We start from the raw sequence: 21,263 nt of genomic DNA, 5'->3' as shown, positions 1-21,263 counted from the left end.
TGGATGAACCTTGAAGACATGCTAAGCAAAGTACACCAGACACAAAGGACAAATATTGTATGATTCCACTTATGAGGTGCCTAGAATAGGCAAATTCATAGAGACTGAAAAGTAGAATAGAGGTTACCAGGGCTGGGGGAAGGGAGGAAAGAGGAGTTACTGCTTAATGGGTAAAGATTTTCAATTTGAGAAGATGACAGTTCTGGAGATGCAAGTGGTGATGGTGGCAACAGTGTGAATATACTAAATGCCACTGATCTATACACCTAAAAACAGTTTACATGGTAAATTTCATCCTATGTGTATTTTACCACAATAAAAAATGTGGCCTAAAATATGTCTAAAAGTTGGAATCATCTTGCTTTTTTTTCCATTCAGAAATGTATCTTCTACTCATTATATAAATAGGAGTAGGCAATAACACACTTTTATTTTTAAAAGAACCTTCAAAACAAGAGGAATATATTACTGACAGTATAAGTTACTTTCTTTTGATGTAGTTTCTATGTTTTCTTCAAATAATTAACTCAATTTGCCCATTAGGTACAATGTATTGATTGTATAATCCTGAGTTACATTAGTTAAATGTCAATTTGCACTGCATATTACTTTGTAAACTGTGAAGGAATACATATAAGGTACTGCTATTATATTAAATGATACTTACTTTTCACCAAGAGAGCCACAAGTAACATCAGTCAGTAGAGAAAAGGCAAAATTCTCTGTCACTTCAGTAAAGTGACTGAATCCCCTAGTGTCCTTGCGTTTTGGGTTAACAAGAGCACAAAGAATGTCATAGAAAAGATTTCGGCTTTCAATGCTTAATGCTTGCTTCTTTCCTTCAACAGTTATCTGGAAAAAAATCCAAGTATGAAAATATATGTTCAAAAATAAACTGCTTAAATGATATATATGGTATAACTTGTTCTTTATTACCAGTTACTAACATTAACAAAAATAAAGATGAACCTATAAAGAATTTAAGAGAAGTTAGAATCAAAATCATATTTCAAATACATCTGTACTTTAAAAAGCATAAATAATCATTTTATAAAGAAAAGGCATAATCACCAAAATATTTTCTCTTTAATATCTAGATAAAGCCCCAAACAGCTGCATTGGTCACTTAATTTTAACTACAATAATTAACATCATGAGTCAAATTAATCTCACTTTTACACCTACCCCAAGATTCTGTTTTCTTTTGACCAACAACTAAGGAAATAGACACAAGAATATATGTCTATAATAGAAGAAAATTTATTCTTATCTGTTTTTTATCGGACAGAAGCCACCACGTATCACTAAATTTCTCAAACATCAAATGAGAAAATCCTTTTCCAACCAAGAGTAGTCAAGAGCTCCTGATACTCTTGCCTTTATTGGTAAGTATGAGCCCTCCTACCTGAAAGGACTGGGTTATTTGTTGTTTGAGGGACAAGAAGAGTAAGAGGAAAATAGCCTTCATGATTTAATTTTTACCCCTCACATGAATGATGGGGGACACATTTTTACTGTCAGAGTAAGCATGGGTGTGAAGCCACTGACTTGTTATTCCACTACACTATTAGATACCTGAGGAGTCCCTATTAATTCTTCAAAATCCAAATTAGTCATCACTTTTTCTGTGATTTCTACCCTATGCCCCAGCTGCTGGCATACATGACTACACTCTGTAACTTGCACATACTTTTACTAATGAACTTATGACAATGTTGAAATGATTTTTCTGTTACTGCTGTTAGTTGAGCTCACTGATAAAGTGGCTCAATGTTCTCTATATTTTTTAAATAACTTTGTAATCTATAGAGTGCCGAGATGATGGCTGAACTCAAGATTTAAGTTTATAAGAGTAGCCATCTTAAAGACAATTAGGAATAATGGAGAATAATACACAGGAAAAAGATAAGAGGTACAAAATGAAATTTAACAAGGTAAAAACTACAATGGGGAGACAGGGAACAGCCCATTGGTTACTAAAACGATCAAACTGAATATGTTAAATGAAAAATAAGCTCAAGGAACACTCCCAGAACTCAGAGAAAACATTACAGACAAATGAGACAAACCTGTAAGATACAACAAGCATATAAAATATTAGGTACAAGAAAAAAGCAACATAGTTCCTTGGTAAGCTAAAGAAATACGTCTAAAATGCAGAGTTTGCTTTATTCCACAGAAAATTAGGAAAAGAAAAAACACCAGATGTATTTGGGTGATTTTAAAATGTAATTTCAAGAGTTTTTTAAAAATCTTACCAGAAATCAGACAGGAAAAATATTACTAACAGAGAAATAAAAATTCATTCTGACATCACACTTTTTTTGCAAATGAAATGACAGAAGCCAACAGAGCAACATAAGCAGTTTCAGGATGTTAAGGCTGTGATCCAAGAATTCTAGAGCCACTCAAACTTTCATACATATTCAAGGGTAACAGAAAGTTTCTTTCAGCAAAGCACACAAAAAATAAAACAAGGGGGGAGACCTTCAAGATGGCAGAGGAATAAGATGTGGAGATCACCTTTCTCCCCACAAATACATCAAAAATACATCTACATGTGGAACAACTCCTACAAAAAACCTACTGAACGCTTCCAGAAGACCTCAGACTTCCCAAAAGATGCCCTCAGCCGACCTACACACAGAGGCGGGGCCAAATCCAAAGCTGAACCCCAGGAGCAGTGCGAACAAAGAAGAGAAAGGGAAATCTCTCCCAGCAGCCTCAGGAGCAGCGGATTAAATCTCCACAATCAACCTAATGTACCCTGCATCTGTGGAATACCTGAATGGACAACGAATCATCCCAAATTGAGGCAGTGTACTTTGGGAGCAACTGTAGACTTGGGGTTTGCATTCTGCATCTAATTTGTTTCTGGTTTTATGTTTAACTTAGATTAGTATTTAGAGTTTATTATCATTGATAGATTTGTTGATTGGTTGCTCTATTCCTTTTCTCTTTTTTATATATATATTTTTTCCTTTTTCTCTTTTTGTGAATGTGTATGTGTATACTTTTTGTGTCATTTTGTTTACATAGCTTTACTTTTGCCATTTGTCCTAGGGTTCTGTCTGTCCGTTTTTTTGTTTGCTTGTTTGTTTAATATAGTATTCAGTGCTTCTCATCATTGGTGGATTGGGTTTTTTGTTCGGTTGCTATCTTCTTTCTTTTTTCTTGTCTTTTATTACTTTTCAATTATTTGATTTTTAATAATTTTCTTCTTTTATTTTAATAACTTTATTTCTTTTTATTTTATTTTTCTCTTTCTTTCTTTCTTTCTTTCTTTCTTTTTTTCTCCCTTTTCTTCTGAGCCATGTGGCTGACAGGGTCTTGGTGCTCTGGCTGGGTGTCAGGCCCGTGGCTCTGACGTGGGAGAGCCAAGTTCAGGACATTGGTCCACCTGAGACCTCCCAGCTCCACGTAATATCAAGTGGAAAAAGCTCTCGCAGAGATCTCCATGTCAACGCTAAGACCCAGCTCCACTCAACAACCAGCGTACTACAGTGCTGGACACCCTATGCCAAACAATTAGCAAGACGGGTGCACAACCCCACCCATTATCAGAGAGGGTACCTAATATCATAATAAGGTCACAGATACCCCAAAACACACCACAGGACATGGTCCTGCCCACCAGAAAGACATGATCCAACCTCATCCACCAGAACACAGGCACCAGTCCCCTCCACCAGGAAGCCTACACAACTCACAGAACCAACCTCACCCACTGGGGGCAGGCACCAAAAACAATGGGAACTACAAAACTGCAGGCTGCGAAAAGGAGACCCCAAACACAGTAAGTTAAGCATAATGAGAAGAGAGAGAAATACACAGCAGATGAAGGAGCAAGGTAAAAACCCACCCCACCAAACAAATGAAGAGGAAATAGGCAGTCTACCTGAAAAAGAATTCAGACTAATGATAGTAAAGATGATCCAAAATCTTGGAAACAGAATAGACAAAATGCAAGAAACAGTTAACAAGGACCTACAAGAACGAAAGAGCAAACAAACAGATGAACAACACAATAAATGAAATTTAAAATTCTCTACAAGGAGTCAATAGCAAAATAACTGAGGCAGAAGAATGGATAACTGACCTGGAAGATAAAATAGTGGAAATAACTACAGCAAAGCAGAAAAAAGAAAAAAGAATGAAAATAATTGAGGACAGTCTTAGAGACCTCTGGGACAACATTAAACGCAACAACATTTGAATTACAGGGGTACCAGAAGAAGAGAAAAAGAAAGGGACTGAGAAAATATTTGAAGAGATTATAGTTGAAAACTTCCCTAATATGGGAAAGGAAACAGTCAGTCAAGTCCAGGAAGCACAGAAAGTCCCATACAGGATAAATCCAAGGAGAAACACACCAAGACATATATTAATCAAACCATCAAAAATTACATACAAAGAAAAAATATTAAAAGCAAAAAGGGAAAAACAACAAATAACACACAAGGGAATCCCCATAAGGTTAACAGCTGATCTTACAGCAGACACTCTGCAAGCCAGAAGGGAGTGGCAAGACATATTTAAAGTGATGAAAGGGAAAAACATAAAACCAAGATTACTCTACCCAGCAAGGATCTCATTCAGATTCGACAGAGAAATTAAAACCTTTACAGACAAACAAAACCTAAGAGAATTCAGCACCACCAAATCATCATTACAACAAATGCTAAAGGAACTTCTCTAGGCATGAAACACAAGAAAAGGAAAAGACCTACAATAACAAACCCAAAACAATTAAGAAAATGGTAATAGGAACATACATATCGATAATTACCTGAAGTGTAAATGGATTAAATGCTCCCACCAAGGCACAGACCGGCTGAATGGGCACAAAAACAAGACCTGTATATATGCTGTCTACAAGAGACCCACTTCAGACCTAGACACATACAGACTGAAAGTGAGGGGATGGAAAAACATATTCCATGCAAATGAAAATCAACAGAAAGCTGGAGTAGCAATTCTCATATCAGAAAAAATAGACTTTAAAATAGAGACTATTACAAGAGACAAAGAAGGACACTACATAATGATCAGGGATCGATCAAAGAAGAAGATAAAACAATTGTAAATGTTTATGAACCCAACATAGGCGAAACTAAATACATTAGGCAAATGCTAACAGCCGTAAAAGAGAAAATCAACAGTAACACAATCATAGTAGGGGACTTTAACACCTCATTTTCACCAATGGACAGATCATACAAAATGAATATAAATAAGGAAACACAAGCTTTAAATAACACATTAAACGAGATAGAATTAATTGGTATTAATAGGACATTCCATGCAAAAACAACAGAACACACTTTCTTCTCAAGTGCTCATGGAACATTCTGCAGGATAGATCATATCGTGGGTCACAAAATCGGCTTGGTAGATTAGAGAAAACAGAAATCGTATCAAGTATCTTTTCCAGTCACAATGCTATGAGACTAGATATCAATTATAGGAAAAAATCTGTAAAAAATACAAACACGGGCTTCCCTGGTGGCGCAGTGGTTGAGAGTCTGCCTGCCGATGCAGGGGATACGGGTTCTTGCCCTGGTCTGGGAAGATCCCACATGCCACGGAGCAGCTGGGCCCGTGAGCCATGGCCACTGAGCCTGTGAGTCCGAAGCCTGTGCTCTACAACGGGAGAGGTCACAACAGTGAGAGGTCTGCGTACCGCAAAAAAAATTTTAAAAAAGAAAAAAAAAAGAAAAATACAAACACATGGAGGCTAAAAAATACGCTACTTAATAACCAAGAGATCACTGAAGAAAATATAAAATACTTAGAAAAAATGACAATGAAAACACGACGACCCAAAACCTATGGGATGCAGCAAGAGCAGATCTAAGAGGGAAGTTTATAGCAATACAATGCTATCACAAGAAACAGAAACATCTCAAATAAGCAACCTAACCTTACACCTAAAGCAATTAGAGAAAGAAGAACAAAAAAACCCTAAGTTAGCAGGAGGAAAGAAATCATAAAGATCAGATCAGAAATAAATGAAAAAGAAATGAAGGAGGTCCTCACGGTGAGCCACAGCCACCCCCAGCCTCCGCAGGAACCCTCCAACACTAGCAGGAAAGAGATCTTCACATAAACAGATTCTTACTGGCTGGTATGAAGAGTCATTCCATGAACCGCAATGTGTTGGGTTATCCATCCACCCTTCTTTCAGGCAATAACGTGTCAAATTCTCAGTCCACGAAGATAGAACCTCATTAGTCTAGTTATCACTTATCAAAATGTCATTCCCTTCTCCTGTGACTGGTTCAGGGGCAGTCATATGTCCCAGTTCTAGCCAAAGAGCAGTAATAAAGGTCCGAAAGGGGATATCTGGGAAAGATTTTCTTATTCCGAAGGAGACATCTGAAGAGGATATTTCTGCACCTCTGGAGCTGCAGAAACTCATCTTGTGACCATCAAGTAAGCCAGCTTGCAGCCTCACCCACCAGAGAGCAGACAACAGAAGCAAGAACTAAAATCCTGCAGCCTGTGGAACAAAAACCATATTCGGAAAAAGATAAACAAGATGAAAATGCAGAGGACTTTGTACCAGATGAAGGAACAAGATAAAACGCCAGAAAAACAACTAAATGAAGTAGAGACAGGAAAACTTCCAAGAAAAAGAATTCAGAATAATGACAGTGAAGATGATCCAGGACCTAGCAAAAAGTAATGGAGGCAAAGATCAAGAAGATGCAAGAAATATTTAACAAAGACCTAGAAGAATTAAGAAACAAACACTTAGAAGATTAAAGGACAAACAAACCAAGATGAACAATACAATAACTGAAATGAGAAATACACTACAAGGAATCAATAGCAGAATAAGTGAGGCAGAAGAACGGATAAGTGACCTGGAAGACAGAATGGTGGAATTCACAGCCGTAGAACAGAATAAAGAAAAAAGAATGAAAAGAAATGAAGACACCCTAAGAGACCTCTGGAACAACATTAAATGCAACAACATTCACATTATAGGGGTCCCAGAAGGAGAAGAGACAGAGAAAGGACCCAAGAAACTATTTGAAGAGATTATAGTTGAAAACTTCCCTAACATGGGAAAGGAAATAGCCACCCAAGTCCACGAAGCACAGAGAGTCCCAGGCAGGATAAACCAAAGGAGAAAGACACCGAGACACACAGTGATGAAATTGACAAAAATTAAAAACAAAGAAAAATTATTAAAAGCAACAAGGGAAGAACAACAAATAACACACAAGGGAACTCCCATAAGGTTAACAGCTGATTTCTCAACAGAAACTCTACAAGCCACGAGGGAATGGCATGATATATTTAAAGTGATGAAACGGAAGAAACTACAACCAAGATTACTCTACTCAGCAAGGATCTCATTCAGATTTGATGGAGAAATCAAAAGCTTTACAGACAAACAAAAGCTAAGAGAATTCAGCACCACCAAACCAGCTCTAGAACAAATGCTAAAGGAACTTCTCTAAGAGGGAAACATAAGAGAAGAAAAGGACCTACAAAAACAAACCAATAACAATTAGGAAAATGGTAATAGGACATACATATCGATAAAAGTGAATGGATTAAATGCTCCAACCAAAAGACACAGGCTCACTGAATGGATACAAAAACAAGACTCATCTATATGCTGTCTATAAGAAACCCACTTCAGACCTAGGGACACATACAGACTGAAAGTGAGGGGATGGAAAAAGATATTCTGTGCAAAAGGAAATCAAAAGAAAGCTGGAGTAGCAATACTCATATCAGATAAAACAGACTTTAAAATAAAGAATGTTACACGAGACAAGGAAGGACACTACATAATGATCAAGTGATCAATCCAAGAAGAAGATATAACAATTATAAATGTATATGCACCTAACATAGGAGCACCTCCATACATAAGGCAACTGCTAACAGCTCTAAAAGAGGAAATCGACAGTAACAACAATAATAGTGGGGGACTTTAACACATTACTTACACCAATGGACAGGTCATCCAAACAAAAAATTAATAAAGAAACAAAAGCTTTAAATGACACAATAGACCACATAGATTTAATTGATATTTATAGGACATTCCATCCAAAAATAGCAGATTACACTTTCTTCTCAAGTGCACATGGAACATTCTCCAGGACAGATCACATCTTGGGTCACAAATCAAGCGTCAGTAAATTTAAGAAAATTAAAATCATAACCAGCATCTTTTCTGACCACAACGCTATGAGATTAGAAATCAATTACAGGGAAAAAAACATGAGAAACACAAACACATGTAGGCTAAACAATACATTACTAAACAGCCAAGAGATCACTGAAGAAATCAAAGAGGAAATAAAAAAATACCTAGAAAAAAATGACAAGGAAAACATGACGATCCAAAACCTGTGGGATGCAGCAAAAGGAGCTCTAAGAGGGAAGTTTATAGCAATACAAGCCTACCTCAAGAAACAAGAAAATTTCAACTACACAATCTAACCTTACACCTAAAGGAATTAGAGAAAGAAGAACAAACGAAACCCAAAGATTAGTAGAAGGAAAGAAATCATAAGATCAGAGAAGAAACAAATGAAATAGAAACAGAAAACAATAGCAAAGATCAATAAAACTAAAAGCTGGTCCTTTGAGAAGATAAACAAAATTGATAAACCATTAGCCAGACTCATCAAGAAAAAGAGGGAGAGGACTCGTATCAGTAAAATTAGAAATGAAAAGGAGAACTTACAACAGACACAGCAGAAATACAAAGCATCCTAAGAGACTACTACAAATAACTCTGTGCCAATAAAATGGACAACCTGGAAGAAATTCCTTTCTAAGAAATTCTTAGAAAGGTGTAACCTTCCAAGACTGAACCAGGAAGAAATAGAAAACATGAACGGACCAATCACAAGTAATGAAATTGAAACTGTGATTAAAAATCTTCCAATAAACAAAAGTCCAGGACCAGATGACTTCAAAGATGAATTCTATCAAATGTTTAGAGAAGAGCTAACACCCATCCTTCTCAAGCTCTTCCAAAAAATTGCAGAGGAAGGAACACTCCCAAACTCATTCTACGAGGCCACCATCACCGTGATACCAAAACCAGACTAAGATAATACAAAAAATGAAAATTACAATATCACTGATGAATATAGATGCAAAAATCCTCAACGAAATACTAGCAAACAGAATCCAACAACACATTAAAAGGATCATACACCATGATCAAGTAGGATTTATCCCAGGGATGCAAGGATTCTTCAATACACACAAATCAATCAATGTGATACACCATATTAACAAATAGAAGAATAAAAACCATATGATCATCTCAATAGATGCAGAAAAAGCTTTCGACAAAATTCAACACCCATTTATGATAAAAACTCTCCAGAAAGTAGGCATAGAGGGAACTTTCCTCAACAAAATTTAAGGCCATAAATGACAAACTCACAGCCAACATCGGTCTCAATGGTGAAAAACTGAAACCATTTCCTCTAAGATCAGAAACAAGACACGCTTGTCCACTCTCACCACTATTATTCAACACAGTTTTGGAATTTTTAGCCACAGCAATCAGAGAAGAAAAGGAATCCAAATCAGAAAAGAAGTAAAACTGTCACTGTTTGCAGACAACATGATACTATACGTAGAGAGTCCTAAAGATGCTACCAGAAAACTACTACAGCTAATCAATGAATTTGGTAAAGTTGCAGGATACAAAATTAATGCACAGAAATCTCTTGCATTCCTATACACTAATGATGAAGAATCTGAAAGAGAAATTAAGGAAACACTCCCATTTACCATTGCAACAAAAAGAATAAAATACCTAGGAATAAACCTACCAAGGGAGACAAAACACCTGTATGCAGAAAACTATAAGACAGTGATGAAAGAAATTAAAGATGATACAAATAGATGGAGAGATATACCATGTTCTTGGATTGAAAGAAGCAACATTGTGAAAATGAATATACTACCAAAGCAATCTACAGATTCAATACAATCCCTATCAAACTACCAATGGCATTTTTCACAGAACTAGAACAAAAAATTTCACAGTTTGTATGGAAATACAAAAGACCCAGAACAGCCAAAGCAATCTTGAGGAAGAAAAACAGAGCTGGAAGCATCAGGTTCCCAGACTTCAGACTATATTACAAAGCTACAGTACATCAAGACAGTATGGTACTGGCAAAAAAACAGAAATATGGATCAATGGTACAGTATAGAAAGCCCAGAAATGAACCCACATACATATGGTCACCCTATTTTTGATAAAAGAGGCAAGAATATAAAATGGAGAAAAGACAGCCTCTTCAATAAGTGGTGCTGGGAAAACTGGACAGGGACATGTAAAAGAATGAAATTAGAATACTTCCTAGCACCATACACAAAAATAAATTCAAAATGGATTAAAGACCTAAATGTAAGGCCAGACACTATCAAACTCTTAGAGGAAAACATAGGCAGAACACTGCACGACATAAATCACAGCAAGATCGTTTTTGACCCACCTCCTAGAGAAATGGAAATAAAAACAAAAGTAAACAAATGGGACCCAATAAAACTTAAAAGCTTTTGTACAGCAAAGGAAACCATAAACAAGATGAAGAGACAACCCTCAGAATGGCAGAAAATATTTGCAACTTAAGCAACTGACAAAGGATTAATCTCCAAAATTTACAAGCATCTCATGCAGCTCAATATCAAAAAAAATAAACAAACAAATCTAAAAATGGGCAGAAGACCCAAACAGACATTTCTCCAAGGCAGATATACAGATTGCCAACAAACATATGAAAGGATGCTCAACATCACTAATCATTAGAGAAATGCAAATCCAAACTACAGTGAGGTATCTCCTCACACCAGTCAGAATGGTCATCATCAAAAAATCTACAAACAATAAATGCTGAAGAGGGTGTGGAGAAAAGGGAACCCTCTTGCACTGTTGGTGGGAATGTAAAGTGATACAGCCACTATGGAGAACAGTATGGAGGTTCCTTAAAAAACTAAAAATAGAACTACCATATGACCCAGCAATCCCACTACTGGGCATATACCCTGAGAAAACCATAATTCAAAAAGAGGCATGTACCACAATGTTCATTGCAGCTCTGTTTACAATAGCCAGGACATGAAGCAACCTAAGTGTCCATTAACAGTTGAATGGATAAAGAAGATGTGGCACATATATATAATGGAATATTACTCAGCCATAAAAAGAAACAGAATTGAGTTATTTGTGGTAAGGTGGATGGACCTAGAGACTCTCATATAGAGTGAAGTAAGTCAGAAAGAGAAAAATAAATATCGTATGTTTACACATATATATGGAATCTAAAAAAAAGAAAAATGGTTCTGAAGAACCTAGGGGTAGGACAGGAATAAAGACGTGGATGTAGAGAATAGACTTGAGGACACGGGGAGGGGGAAGGGTAAGCTGGGGCGAAGTGAGAGAGTAGCATGCACTTATATATACTACCAAATGTAAAACCAACAGCCAGTGGGAAGTAGCCGCATAGCACACGGAGATCAGCTCGCTGCTCTGTGACCACCTAGAGGGGTGGGATAGGGAGGGTGGGAGGGAGACGCAAGAGGGAGGAGATATGGGGATATATGTATATGTATAGCTGATTCACTTTGTTATAAAGCAGAAACTAACACACCATTGTAAAGCAATTATACTCCAATAAAGATGTTTAAAAATAATCAATCAATCAATCAATCAATCAATAAAACAAAGAGGCTATTCATGTAACCCTTGGTTTCCAAGGGTACTGTTCTCAGCACATTATACTAACTTCTCTAATTCTCACAACATTCCGGTGAGGAAGATGCTAGTGTTATTTTGCTTTGTTTCCAGTTAAGGAAACTGAGGCAGAAAGAGGATACCTAGCTTTTCCAGGGAGACAGAGATGATGAACAGCCAATCCCAGGAGGCATCTGTGACAGCCACCCTTCCCTGACTCAAAACATCCCCCCATTTGCTCGTCCTAAAATAACAACACAGACTGACTCAGTCTGCAGACAATTCAGTCAAAATTATTGCAAGCATGAAACACAAAACCAGGTAGGAAAATATAGAGCCAAGTCTAAATCATCATGCATATGATTATAAAATAAATCAAATGTAAAAAATAATTATTGAAATATAAGATATATAATATTAAAAAGTATATGATAAAAAGAAATATGCTGGATCTAAATAGCCATTTTACATAAACAGCAATGAAAAAAACTCCCCAAATTATCAAAACTGTCTTTCAAAGAAGTGGAAAACCTGAATCAACCATGGGGAAAACTTTAAAAATCGTCAGGAGAGAAAAAAAAAGGGGGGGGACGTTTATGGGAAAGGAGGGCCTATCAAAGTTTCACAGATGAAATTATTCCTGTGGTTTTTCAAGTGTCCTAGAACACAAAATTAGAGGCAATGCCTCCTGACTTGTGTTTTACCAAGCTTCAATGACCTGGAAACCAAAACCCAATGAAATTAAAAATTTGCATATCAAATCCAGCAGTCTTAAAAGACAAATACTATTATTAAAACAAATGACAGCATTTTAAATAATTTTCATTGCACCATACCTAGGAAAATCAAGGGATAGACTATTATGTCATAACAAAAATTTGCCCAAAACCACAGCTGAGTTTTATCCAGAACATCTTTATAGTGAGTCATTTAAGGCTGTTGCTCTTTTTAGCACAGTAGCTGTTTCTACTGAACATAAATAAGTAGTCACTTCTACTACTAACAATAACTAAGATTTGTTGAGCTCTTCCTATAAAGAAATATATAGCATAAAGCAGATTCTGTTTCAAAGAAGTTAGAATCTGAGGGATAATAAAACTTACAAATATGAAACAATTTCACATAAAATACAAGACCTTATAGAATGACATTGTATCAGTACTTGGAAGTTCTATTCTGTATTCCTGAATTCGAGGATATCTTAGAGCACATATGAGGTACATATGGGACATAAGAATGGTTGCCAGATAAAATATAGGTGACTCTATTTGAATTTCAGATAAGCAACCAATAATTGCTTGATGTAAGTATGTCCCAAATACTGCCTGTAAATAAAAATATTTATTTTTATTTGTGATATACCTATAATAAAAAATATATTCATTGTTTATTTGAAATTCAAAGTTAAGTGGGCATCTTGTATTTTATTGTTAAAATTTCAACCCTACCATGTGATTATCTACATTTTCAATGCCGGTTTCATTACTGTCTTATTCTAATTATTATATGTCTAAATCATGAAAAAGTTTTACATTTTATGGATATGCCAGGCCCCTCTTAATAGCTATTTTTCCCAATTTTTGTTATTATAAGTAATGCTGAAATAAACATTCTTGTTACACATATATTTGCATTAATATTTCCCACACCTATTAGCGCTCTTTTTTTCTTACTCCCCTCCAGTTTTATTGAGATATAATTGATATATAACCATTAGGTGTCTTTTGATTTTGCTTGTGGTATATACAAAGAGAAATTTTGTTTATACTTTATGTGGTCAAGTTTATCAATCATTTCCTTTATGACTCTGGGGTTTTGTTTTATGGTTAGAAAGAACTTCCCCACATAAAGTAAATTTCTATGAAAAAAAATGTATGAAGCAGTGTTGCAACTGCTAACATTTGCGAGGGCTTCTTACCTTGTCTATTAAATACATCACAGCGCTGAGCTGTTCATCTGTGTTCTCCGTTGCCACTTTCACACTGATGCTGTGGAGCACCCTGTTGAGAATGTCACCATCCAGGGGCTGCTGCAGCTGATCCGCAAGCCCCCAAAAGGCCTGAGAAGCCGCGTCAGAGACAAGAGTGATGTTAGCAGTCCCATACACTTTATCAATTCTGGCACCACCTTTCGGGTCAAAAAGCACAATCTGGAAGCGTTTAGGAAATGGATTTAAAGACCCTGTCTCTGGTGTTAGGATGACATCCAATACGGTGTTTCTCTGGCCAGGTTCAAAGATCAGCATGCCTTCAGTTCTCACAAAGTCTTTCCCAGAAATAGCTGGAGATATGAGAGTACGACCAATTGTCTCAGCACTCCTTAACTCCTAGAAATTAAACAACACCACTTAAGTGAAACTATAAACCTCTGACCTTGTCCTAAACAAATTTTATTTCTCCTAAACAATCTGATGGGACACAACAATGTTACTGTTAAAACAGGAGGTTTTATACTTTTTCTAATTTCCTAAAACAAATTAGAGAGATAAATACACATCATACAGTGATGAGATCAGGAAAGACGGATGCCTTAAAATAGATCAAGAAAGAGAATTAGAAAAGAAATGTCACTACTGCCTCACAGAATGTCTCCAATTGTGAGCTTACTAACAATTTGAAGATATTCAGAGGCGTATATGCCCAGGGGTCAGATCATGTACGTCCATTATACAAAGTATGGCAGGAAGACACTGGAGGATTCCAGCAGGAGAGAGACACACTTTATTTCACATTTTCATGAGTATTCTGGCTCTTGTGGATAGTTAGTTAGGCTGTAGCAGGGGATGAGGATGGAAGCAGGAAGAAGAGATAGAATGTTTTTACATTAGTTCCTGAAAAAAAAAAAAAACACAGATGGTAGTTTAGGTTGTATAAGTAGAAAGAGTAAGAAGTACTCAGACTGGGAATATATTTTGAATGTAGAGTCAGCAGGACTTTCTGATTAATTCAGTGCTGGATGGAGAGGAGAGGAGAAGGAGGAGAACTCCTGGCTGTGTGCCTGAATGAAAGGCAGTAAACTGGGGGAGGGGGGGGGCGCTAAGGGAGAAATCAAGAGTTATGCATTATATATATTAAGCCTGAGATGCCTTTTAGACAATTCAAACGAAGATGTCAGGTAAGAGCAATCAGATATATGAGTCTGGATCCAGGGCAGTGAGGAGGGTAGTGATAAAAATTCAGGAGTTCTCATTTTATAGATGATACTTAAAGAAAACAGGTATGGATGGTCTAGCCTAGAGAGTAAGTCTAGGTGGACCCCAATATTTATTGGTCAGGAAGACCAACACAGGCAACAGGACGGAGCTGCCAGAGAGAAAAGGGTTTAGAGTAGGAAAGTGTGGTGCTCCAGAGGCCCAAAGGGGAAGAGCACACATCCAGAAGGAGGAAGTGACCAAGTGTTACAAAAAGTGAAAAATCAATGAAGAAAAAGGGTTTTCAAGAGCCTCTGCAGCATAATGGTAGGGGAAAAAAAGCCTTGCTGAAGGAAACAACACAAAAGTCTATTGGCTTCAGAATGGAGAAATTAAACTATCCACTGGAACACCATATAACAGGAAAAATGAAAGAACTATACACATTAGCACACGTATTTCTCAAAAACACTGTTGAGCAAAAAAAACACACCATAAGACAATACAACTGGAAGAATCTCATCTGCATAATTTCCAAAACGGGTAAACCTAAACAGCATATGGTATGTGGTAAAACTATAAATAAAAACAAGGTAATAATTCATCATGTAATATAGGGCAGAGGTTATCTGAGAGACGGGGAGAGGTTATTCTGCAAGGAAAAAGCAGGATGGCATCAGAGAAGAGTTCATGGCAGCTAGTTTTAAGATCCTGATTAAGTTGGATTTCTTAAGGTAGGTGGTGATGATTTTATTACTATAAACTGCACATATACATTCTGTCCACTATTTTCTGGTAGAATTTATTTCACAATTCAGACATTTAAAGGAAATGGAACAATCAAAATGTTCTTGTGTTTATAAAATACATACAACAAACACAAAAAAGAAGCACTATGCAATTTAAAAGCAACAACGAAAATCAATACAGAAATAGCCTTTGATAGAATAAGCAATGTGAGAATAAGAAGGAGAGGCATATTCTTTTTTGAACTTGTGGGCTTTGGTCTAGTACATATATATACAAATGAAATATCTGGAATTGGTTTTCATATTTGGCTTAGCTATAGGCCTATTTAATTTAAAGATAACTGGAATGAGTGATATTTTCATTATCTCAAATCCTTATATCCCTTAACTTTAGATCACAAATATGTAGATATAAGGGAACTTATAGTATTTATGTACCAGGAATGCTGACCTACTGAAGGGTAGGTATGCTACAGCTTTTGTTTTAACTACATTATTAAAATCTGTTTAAAGTAAAAGCAAAGTTAATATCACTGTAACAGAATAGCAACTTGGTCCATAATTATTTTCTCATCCTTGTCAGCTACTGGAAACTAGAATTATATGACTTTCTCTTCTAACAATATGCCTAGCATTGAGAGAGAAAATGCAGGGGCAATGAAGCAACAGGAAAATAAAATCATACCAGACAGGTAAAACTTTTATTTCTAATTTTTAAAATTAAACTTTTTATTTTGAGATAATTATAGATTCACATGCAGTTATAAGAAATAATAAAGAGTGGTCTCCTGTGCCCCTTACCCAACAGCCCTCATTGGTAACATCTTGCATTATTATAATATATCACAACCAGGATATGGACATTGATACAGTCAAGATACATTTTCATCACCACAGAGATCCTATATGTTGATTTTTATAGTGTTATAAAAATGCTATGAGTTACATGCTAGTGACAGCATGTATTTTGCAAGGAATCATTTGTGGATAATCTAGAAAGAATATAAATAAATATGATAAGAGATATTGGCATTCACACTCTTATTTTGGCATTTTCAACTCCCCTTTCAACTGAGTGTGTGAACCAAAGTATGCCTCAAATCTTTTTGTCCCTTCTTCCAGTCTTCCACTCTACAAAGTACTGAGCATATGATGATATAGATTTCATGGGAGAAGAAGGAAGCACATATTTTTTTTCTCATTTCTCTTACCATATTAAATGCTTAAAAGAAAAAAATGCCAAAATATCCATGAATCAAAGTACTTCTTTTCATGTTTGTACTATTTCAATGTTATTTAGGATGGAGTTTATTTCTAGAGTCTCACATGATATAAAGTGTTGTCTTCTCACCTGCCAAGCTGTAGACTTTGTCATAAAGACAACTTTTCTGCCTGGCAAGCTTCCAGGACAGCTCACTACCCACAGCTCCAGTCTTAACCTCTGATCCCTGACTCACATGATTGCTACAGCAAACTGGCTGCACAAATGTTGTATTTTATACACAGAATGTTCTATGTGTTTGAGCCACTCAACAACCAAAGACATACTAAACAGCACTTTGTATAAAAAACAGAAAACAACTTTGATACCTTGAGGCCTAAAGTGTCATCAGCTTTGAAATCTTGAAACCGGGGAAATGGTAGCACTGTCCGGAATGGTAGTTTCCAAATTGTGAGGTTTGGGGAGTTATATGAGTCAAGGGGAAATAAGAGAGGGCTAAGGTGGGCAAGCTCCAACCTCTACAATCATGCTTGAAGAAAAGTAGATGCACACTTTTGCTTTAATATGTTAGAGTTTTGTTCCTAAAACAAAGTTTAAAACATAATGCTCAAAAGGTATAGCATGTTGTGTGGACCAGCCCCAGGCTCTAGTTGCTTAGCGTTTCGTAGCATTACTCTTCTGAATCCCTGGATACCCACCTGCTCCCTCTCTTTCACTTAATGTCACCTAATATGATGGATGTGAAAAGTGGCTGTGAGACCTCATGAACTCATGGATTTAAAGAAACATAAAGATCAGTTAGTGTTTGAAGTCCTGAAGAAGATTTTCAACTAGTTCAGGTAAAAATCAGAACAAAGACCCATACTTTTTGTTTCTGGTCTTATACAGTTTCATTCTGAAGAAATTTCAACTCTCTACAGATTTTATAGAACAGATTTATGTAAGACACTTTGCACTATATAATCTTTTCCAAAAGATAAAAAAAGACAAAAGACCATCACACCTTAAAACATGATCTAAGTGAAAAAAATTGAACTGTTTCAAGGATAAAGCTTAATGTAATAAACATAATGTGAATTATGATGGTAATTCAGAAAATAATATATCAATTCTCTCTTTCATTATACATGCTACAGTTAAAGAAGAAAACCTTACTGTGTGATAATACATACTGCATGCTTACCTGGGTGCTGAAGTTAACAGACATCATTAATCCTGTCCCAGAGTCTCTGGCCACCTGCAGACTGATTAGAGTGGCCTTCTTATGAGCCACCGGGAGCCGAGAACCCACAGAGAAATACACAAGACTTGGAGGTTTATCACTCTGTAATAATTTAATCTGTGCAAATCTGGCACTATTGTTTATAGCTGCTCCAGCAGTTACTTCATACAGTTCCACAAAAAAATGTATTCCAACTTGAGGTATCTGACAATGAGATAAAAGGAAAAAAAAAAGGATGATTACTAATAGATTTCTATTTTAAGATAATTCTGATATTAAGAAATAGTATTATTCATATACATTATTACAGAAATAAGTATACATCTAGAGATACATTCTGTATAATTACAGAATTAAATTCTTATGTTAGATTACCATGAGATTTATTATTTTTGGTCTTTCTTTAATACCTTTACTCTCTCTGGGTGACCTTCTTACTAGAAAATCAATGTCAGGAAGCAATCTATGCATACTTCAATAAACAAAAGGATACATAAGATATATTCGTACAATGAAATGTTATCTAGTAGTTAAAAAAAATGAACTGTTTCAATATTTTTCAACATGGGTGGGTCCAAAAACATGATAATGAGTAACAAATCAAGTTGCATAATGATATGTATGGCATGCTACAATAAATGTAAAACTTTCAATTACATAAAGCTTACTACATTTTGTTAATGGATACATATTTATTTAAAGAGTAAAAAGGAAAATAAGACACCATGATGGTAGTTATCTCAGGTGAAGGGGTGGCAATGGGGGTAGGCAGGGTGTGGAATTGAAAAAACATGGGATAGGAGTGAAAGGGAGCCTCAACTTTGTAAGGTTTTATTTTTAAAGGGTTTTACATAAATATGACCAAATATTGATGAGTTAATTTAGTGATTTTATGTATTTTTCAAAATTTCCCTAAATTCTGTATCAAGAAATCTAAATTTAGTCTGTTGGTTACAGTTTGCTCATGTTTTACCTTGGTTCTCCCTCAACAATCTCAAATAATTTTTCAAAGCCTGAATTCAATTCTATAACATACTGTCAATCACCTGTTTTTACTTGCTTGCTCTTACACAATAATCTAAAAATCTTAGCAGCATTTTTAGCTTCCTAGCATAACTCCAAGAGCTAAGCTGAAGCACTTTCAACTGCGTGTATCATTGTCTAATTTGTTATAATGCATCATTTTTATTTATCAGCAAGGACCTTATTCATTTGTTTTGTGATCATTTTAATGAGAATCATTATGTCATGAAGCAATACAACAAATTCTTTAGTATTATTCAAAAGGAGTTGCTTCTTAGTAGCACAATAAGTGAACTTAATCTCTTTTTATTGTCTGAAGAAACATATTTAGTTTTCCTGTGGTAATATATTATGCTTTACTTTTGCAGATCAACTCTCAGTAAATATTGAAATGAAGGTAAATGCACTCTTCCCGCTTTTGAGAAACTAAACTTGGCAAATACAATAAACTGAAGCACTAGAAAAGTATGGGTAACTATATTCAATAACTATTATTCCCTAATGGCCAATGAGCTTGAATTCACAATAGTTTCATTTAACTAAGGATTTCAATATTACATTCCAACATACTCCTGTCTTTGTTTTTCAGCATAATATTTCTTCTCATTGTGATGATGATTAAAACATTACTTATAACTACTTTGAGTCAAAAGAATATGTTATAATCTAAGTAAGGAACCATGCAAATTGAACAGTGTGCAGATGGGTGCCAACACATAATTAGAAGAGACAAAAGGAATCTTCCAGTCTTACAACAAAATACTCTACTCAAACGATATGCCTGAAGTATATTGGGAAAGCAAAACTCACAGATCGTTATCTGAACCTCTCTGGACCTAAGTATGACTGGAGACCTCACAAGAACTCAAGTTCCTTTCCTAGTTAGGGCAGCAGCATTCCAGGATGATCTTTTGCCCGACTAGTATAAAATAATTCTCCTTGGGCCCAGACCTGCTCAGAAGCAAATGAAGTAATAATGAAATAATGTCTTACTTAAATACTTTTTAAAAATATTTGCAACAAATGTTTAGACAATCTGTTTGGTTTAAACCGATTTTGTGGGCTAAGAAATGCATCCTAAGTTAATTAACTATGATCTTTATACATTTTGCTAATACAGAACCATAAGACAGAACCACAGAACAGTAAGATACCCAGCAGAGAAAGGGTAAATGGACTGGAGTTCAAAAGATGAGTTCTAATCTTTGCCAAGTAATTGACCTGGGGAAAGTTACTTAAATTCTTTATAACTTGAAAATGAAAATTTTGAATAACTATAGGGACATAATTAGGGATATGGTAGAGTAGAAAAACTTTCAGCTGAGCGTCTTTAGGAGAAACCACCATCAATCAGTGGTGTAACTCTACAGATGAAAGCGTGCATTGTGTTTGCTGTGTTGTTTTGTTGTCACTCTCCTGCCACCAGGATTGATGCGGCTACTACTCAAGTCACTGAATCACCTTGGGCTCTGTTCCCATCCATTCTGAATAATAGTAACCCTCCCTTGTGAAGGGCCAACTCCTTGCCAAGAACTGTGTGAAAAAACCTCTTAGTCATTATCTCATTTAATCTAACAGCCCTATTATTGACTCAACCAAGTCTGGGAAGCTCAGGAAGTCTAAGCAATTTGTCTAATGTTACCCATTCACTGCGGCGCGTGGGCTTCTCATTGCGGTGGCTTCTCTTGTTGCGGAGCATGGGCTCTAGGCACACTGGCTTCAGTAGTTGTGGCTCATGGGCTCAGTAGTTGTGGTGCACGGGCTCTAGAGCTCAGGCTCAGTAGTTGTGGCACACGGGCTTAGTTGCTCCGCAGCATGTGGGATCTTCCCAGACCAGGGCTTGAACCCGTATCCCCTGCACTGGCAGGCGGATTCTCAACCACTGCGCCACCAGGGAAGCCCCTTTAAAACTTTTAAAAAGAAAATTCTTGGAATTTCCCAAGTTTAAAAAAACTCAGTGCGGGCCTCCCTGGTGGCGCAGTGGTTGAGAGTCCGCCTGCCGATGCAGGGGATACGGGTTCGTGCCCCGGTCTGGGAGGATCCCATATGCCGCGGAGCGGCTGGGCCCGTGAGCCATGGCCGCTGGGCCTGCGCATCCGGAGCCTGTGCTCCGCAACGGGAGAGGCCACAACAGTGAGAGGCCCGCATACCGCAAAAAGAAAAAAAAAACAAACAAAAAAAAA

The 21,263-nt window shown here is 36.4% G+C and overlaps 1 protein-coding gene across 1 annotated transcript in view; it reads right to left on the bottom strand.

Annotated features, from left to right (window-relative positions):
- The window catches only part of ADGRV1 (adhesion G protein-coupled receptor V1), a 525,892-nt gene that overhangs the window by 306,177 nt on the left and 198,452 nt on the right, over positions 1-21,263 (bottom strand). Inside the window, exons 76-78 of the mRNA XM_060091810.1 lie at positions 18,019-18,261; positions 13,653-14,060; positions 668-852 (exon numbers count right to left, since the gene is read on the bottom strand). Coding sequence (XP_059947793.1) covers positions 668-852; positions 13,653-14,060; positions 18,019-18,261 — 836 coding nt within the window. The remainder of the gene's footprint in view (positions 1-667; positions 853-13,652; positions 14,061-18,018; positions 18,262-21,263) is intronic.

The sequence above is a fragment of the Mesoplodon densirostris genome, chromosome 3 (genome assembly GCF_025265405.1).
Source record: "Mesoplodon densirostris isolate mMesDen1 chromosome 3, mMesDen1 primary haplotype, whole genome shotgun sequence".
Taxonomy (NCBI): domain Eukaryota; kingdom Metazoa; phylum Chordata; class Mammalia; order Artiodactyla; family Ziphiidae; genus Mesoplodon; species Mesoplodon densirostris.
This window is presented reverse-complemented; position numbering and strand designations above follow the sequence as displayed.